This window comes from Sinocyclocheilus rhinocerous, unplaced genomic scaffold (genome assembly GCF_001515625.1).
Source record: "Sinocyclocheilus rhinocerous isolate Xijiao unplaced genomic scaffold, SAMN03320098_v1.1 scaffold200, whole genome shotgun sequence".
NCBI classification, from domain to species: domain Eukaryota; kingdom Metazoa; phylum Chordata; class Actinopteri; order Cypriniformes; family Cyprinidae; genus Sinocyclocheilus; species Sinocyclocheilus rhinocerous.
Window position 1 is genome coordinate 1,597,682 of NW_015641014.1, and position 5,686 is coordinate 1,603,367.

The 5,686-nt window shown below is 35.8% G+C and overlaps 1 protein-coding gene across 2 annotated transcripts in view; it reads right to left on the reverse strand.

Annotated features, from left to right (window-relative positions):
- Positions 1-5,686, reverse strand: part of LOC107753581 (guanine nucleotide-binding protein G(i) subunit alpha-1-like) — a 15,003-nt gene that overhangs the window by 2,359 nt on the left and 6,958 nt on the right. For both annotated transcript variants that reach the window (XM_016569765.1, XM_016569763.1), the window contains exons 2-7: positions 4,462-4,504; positions 3,979-4,120; positions 3,313-3,470; positions 1,429-1,557; positions 1,010-1,139; positions 746-899 (exon numbers count right to left, since the gene is read on the reverse strand). In XM_016569765.1, the coding sequence (XP_016425251.1) occupies positions 746-899; positions 1,010-1,139; positions 1,429-1,557; positions 3,313-3,470; positions 3,979-4,120; positions 4,462-4,504 (756 nt within the window). The remainder of the gene's footprint in view (positions 1-745; positions 900-1,009; positions 1,140-1,428; positions 1,558-3,312; positions 3,471-3,978; positions 4,121-4,461; positions 4,505-5,686) is intronic.

Here is a 5,686-nt window from a genome sequence, read left to right on the forward strand (position 1 = left end):
ATGTGGGTCATCTGACATTTCATACAGTTGATTGATGACAAATATGAGGAAGGGCAACAACTCACTGCATGACGGAGCCTAGAGAATGTAGTTAGAATGTCCCTAAAATTCAAGATATGGGGCAAAAATGCCCGTTTGAGTTTTTGTCTCATATTTACATATGTTATAGTTGAGCAATATCACACGAGTGCTCGCGGTACTTTGATGTCATACACAGATCGATCTGATGGTGATGCTCCACTTCAAGTCGAACAAGCCTAATGATTCAATGGACAATTCATAAAGAACCATTTACTTCACTCCTGAATGAATCAGCCATTTGAATGAATCAAATGATCGACTCAATCAATGACTTAATCATTTAGACATTTACCACCACCTACTGGCAGTTTTAGTTTATTATTTAGAGTATCATTTCAATCAAGAAATAATTTCATATTTCCATAGTAATGATAATAATAAAAACATTAAAGGTATAGTTCACCCACCCAAAAATGAAAATTTAGTCATCATTTACTCACCCTCATGGTCCAAAAGAGTATGTGTAATAAATTTTATGTTGAATCAAACAAAATATTTCTTGCTGAAGCTACTTTTTGTAATGTCTACTTGATGCTTTACACAACAATGACTTTGTCTTATTTGTCTATAATATAAAATATTCTATAAAATACTATAAAGTATTACTATACAAATTGTACTTCCTTCAAATAAATAGGAATCAGGAATTTTTAGCTGTTCATACCAGTATACTCTGGGAAACAAATAGTAAGCGGGCTTCTTTTGATCTTTTCTTCAAACAGATCCTTCTTGTTGAGAAACAGGATGATGGAAGTATCCGTGAACCACTTGTTGTTGCAGATGCTGTCAAACAGCTTCATACTCTCATGCATTCGGTTCTAAAAGATGAGAAATAAAGCACTGTTTGGGAGGAACTTTAAAAGGCAAAGTTTCTGTTTCGGGATACACGTGATGCTGACACTGAAAGAGATCTTGTTTGAGCACTCACCATTTCCTCATCTTCAGCCAGGACGAGGTCATAGTCACTGAGAGACACGCAGAAGATGATAGCGGTCACTCCCTCAAAACAGTGGATCCATTTCTTCCTCTCAGATCTCTGGCCTCCCACATCAAACATTCTGAAAGTACAGGAGATGTGGGTGGCAAGACGCACTCTGGGAGAGTCGCACTGAACGCAATGACATTTACTAGGAATTTTGGTAAATACTGGTTTAATTTATGTATGATTTTGATCAGACAAACTTATCCAACAAAGACTATGATAAAAATAGTGCATAAACAGATGACTCAACTGAAAGCGGGCACATGAATCATGCACACATCAAAAGTCACACTCTCAGGTATTGCGCGTCTCAATAATTTTTATTTTATTTTTTTTTCAGTTTCAGCGTGGATGGCAATACTCACTTGAAGTGAAGGTCCTTGAAAGTGAAGTGGGTCTCTACAATACCAGTTGTCTTCACCCTGGTCCTCAGGACATCTTGCTGAGTTGGGACATAGGAAGAACTGGATATTCTGTCTAGGTCATTCAGGTAGCTAGAGAAGGAAATACACAGTTCAGCTGATTAGAAAGTCATTCAAAATCTATTTCACGAGTTCACGCTTGCATATAATTAGCTGAAGTATGGTAATGCATATTTGGCGTGCTGTCCGTGGAAGGGCCCCGAGCTCAGGAAGGGCCCGAACCCAGAGTACCCCCTCACCCCACCCCCCGTATAAGTGTAGTATGAACTCAAAGTGCAGAGGAGGGATGCTGATAAACAGTCAATGGATAGAGGTAAGTCAGCTGTATTTATACCATTGGTGTTGATTAACTTGAGTGCGCTCCACCTGTGTTAATTAGGCTAAGTATCTGACGCGCTCCTCCCGAACCTTGTTAATAAAACATCATTTAATGACTTTAAGGTGAAATTATTTCAACAGGTTGCGTTATGGGCATCCCGAGTTTGAATCCCAGCTCGAGAACCTTTTATATATATATATATATATATAATTATAATAATATATTTTATGGAACATAATTATTTACAAATGAACCAAGTTGAGTTTTTTTCTTTCAGATTTTTAAAATTTGGTGTGTTTTTTTAAACATTTCAGCAAGGATGCATTAAATTAGATTAGATTTCTATTTCAATTAAATGCTGCCCTTTTGAACTTTCTATTCACCCAAGAATCCTGAAAAAAGTATCAGTTTCCACAAATTAAGCAGCACAGCTGTTCAACATTAATAATTAGAAATGTGTCTTAAGCAGCAAATCGGCATATTAGAATGATTTCTGAAGGATCATGTGACACTGAATACTAAAGTAATGACGCTGAAAATTCAGCTTTGCCATCACAGCAACAAATTACATTTTAAAATATTAAAATAAAAAACATTTTAAATTATAATATTTCAGAATATTCATAATCAGATCAATTTTTCGGAGTGTCTATTTACACCAAGTGCAAATAGCCCGCCTTGTTAGCAGAGGCTATTTACACTAACTCCACCCACCAAAGTGTGATTGGGCTAGTCAACACTACAAAAGACGACAAACAATATCAAACAATAACTCCAGTGGTGTAGATGGTAAAGTGCATGCCGTAGTCTTTTTGACGTGATCGATCGGAGTTCAAATCTGCCTTTTGCCACTTTTTTCTCACTTTTTAAATCTCATATCACGTAAGAATGGCATTTATTTTCATAAATGAAGGAAATAATCGAAAAGTTGAAAAAGTATCAGGTAGGGTTAGGGTAGGTGTAGGGTGGGCTTTATTATTGAATAAATCTATTTAATAATTTGAATTAAAATTATGATTTGCACTCAATACTCAATGCATAAAGGCTTTAAGTAAAGTGTTACCATGTAGACTTCTTTCAAAAACATTAAAATAATCTTACTGACCCCAAACTTTTGAACAGCAGCATACATCCATTCTAAATTATTTCCTAGACACATCTCATTTTTATCATGTCATAAAATGTTCTATTGTGAATACGTCTTATTCATCTGGGTTGTATGCAAAATGTAAGGGTTCACAGCATGCTTGGAGAACACAGGACAAATTTGCATTTTTGAAAAGTTTGCATAAAGCATATTTGAATCATTGACCATAATGGATGGAATAACGTCAATAATAACTCAATGTAAACGCAATGTCCACACGCAATACACGAACCATTGACGTGTTCAGCAGCCACAATGGAAATGGAGCTGGATTATGTGGAGAGCGCAAAAGTCATTATGTGGGAAACGGGCTGTGCAGGAAAGAAAAAAAAAAATGGCAAAAAAGCTAAAAGACACTCACTATGAAGCAGAGTCATTGAGCTGGTACTCTCTGGAGCGACTGAAGCAAGCCTGAACGCCATCATCCTTCCACAGGCGCTGGATGATTCCTGACAGCTCGCTCGTCATGTATCCCTCATCTGCAGAGCCGGCCAGCACAAACAGTTGCCTTGCGTCATCCTGCAAAACAGCCAATCGAAAGCATCTTGATTTCCTTTGATACTTTAGCATTACATAAATACAGTTGTGTGAAAAAGTTTTTGCCCCCTTCCTGTTTTTTTAATTGTTTGCATATTTGTCACACTTAAAAGATTCAGATCATCAAACCAATTTTAATATTACGCAAAGATAATGCAAGTAAATACAAAATGCAGTTTTTAAATGATAATTTCATTTATTAAGGGAAAAAAGCTGTCCAAACCTACCTCCCTACGTGAAAAATTATTTGCCCCTCCTCTTAAATCATGCAGCTTTTTTCCCTTAATAAATGAAATCATAATTTCAAAACTGCAGTTTGTATTTACTCAGGTTATCTTTGTGTAATATTAAAATTTGTTTGATGATCTGAATCTTTTAAGTGTGACGTATGCAAACAATTAAAAAAAACAGGATGGGGGCAAAAACTTTTTCACACCACTGTAAGTGACCTGCATTTAACCCTACTTTACATTAAAACAGCAGCACTTACAGCCCGCCCAGGATCCGCAAAGTCAATCTTCAGGCGGCCCATGGCCCTTATGATGGCAATGATGGACTGGATAGTGTTGCTGTAGACCACGGCTCTGAACTGTTTGCACTCTTCCTCTGAGTAGCCTGCTTCATGGATGATCCTGTGGGAGACAAGACAAATGGCATTAATTCAAGTAATAAAGCTAATAGTTCCTGGCAAGTATATTGCGAATATAGGCCGTTAAAACGTTGGAAATGTTGAAAGTGAAGATATATCACTACATCTGCCCTGTTGCTTAATTTTAATGACTCTGAGGATGTTTAAAATGCTCAAAAGTTATAAAAGCCTGACAAATGCAGGGAAGTCCCTTAATAAGCCATGTCCATAATCGAAGGATTATGTAATTCACATTTCATTTAAATAAACACTGCTATTGCTTACATCCTGCGTGATTTCTAAACATTACAAAACTAGGATGACATAATAAGGGTTGAAACTTACTTCATCTGTTTGACAATTGTACTCTTTCCAGATTCACCAGCCCCTGCAAGAGAAAGAAAGAGCGTGTTAGCCAGATGGACACACACCCAAACATTCCAGATCCTTCCCTGACTCTGAAGGATCAAGCATTCGTGGCATCTGCCAGCTCAGCAAAAGTATTTGTTGGTATCAGATTGAGCGGGAGGTTCCTTTGATTTCCCCACAAGTAATAACTGGGTGGGGAGAAGACATTATCAACTTAAAACTTGAAATTATATTGTCATGTGCATCCTTGCCACTCATATGATGACAAACAAGTGATATAAAAATAAATGGAAGTGGGGGAAAAACTGATGTCATGGGAAACAGCCCGAACCAACAATCTACGAAACAGACTATTTAGCCTCATTAAGTGGATATTTCACTCCCCTGTATGTTGTATGTTAACAAGAGGAATAAAAGCAACCGGCTTTAACAGTCAGCAATGATGTGAGGAAGTGTGTAGGTGTTAATCTTAATGGATTAATTAAACGTCACCTCACTGTAATGGGATTACAGACAGGCTTTTGTAAACAGATTAGCTATAGGTTTAGATGAGTATGTCAGCGCAGGTTTGACAGCAAATATAAGAATCAAAATCTTTAGAAACGGTTACTTGAAATGGGGGCTTTCAAACTGAGCTTTCAAAGGGGGAATGCAGAAAATGAAGGGGGTAAAAAAATAAATAAAAAGATTAAGGCTGTCAAATGTGTTAATAAATAGTGTTAATATATTTAAGACATTATTCATACATTTTTGAAAATAACACACTATAGTTCAAAAGTTTGGGGACGGTATGTTTTTGTTTTATGTTCTTGAGAAATTTTATGCTTACTAAGGTTGCATTCATTTGAGTAAGTAAAAACAGTAATATTGTTAATATTGTGTAGCATAATAGCATTATATTATTATAATTTAAAATAACTGTCTTTTACAAAACATTTAAAAGTATAATTTTTTCCTGTGTTGGCAAAGCTGAATATTCAGCATCAATACACCAGTCTTCATTGTCACATGCTCCTTCAGAAATTATTTTAATATTCTGATTTTATGCTCAAGAAACTTTCTTATTATTATCAAAGTTTAAAACCATTGTGTTGCTTAATACTTTTTTTAATCTTTTGCAACATTTATAACATCCTTGCTGAATAAAAGTATTAATTTCTTAAAAAAAAAAAAAAAAAAAAAAAAAGCCCTTAAAAAATAA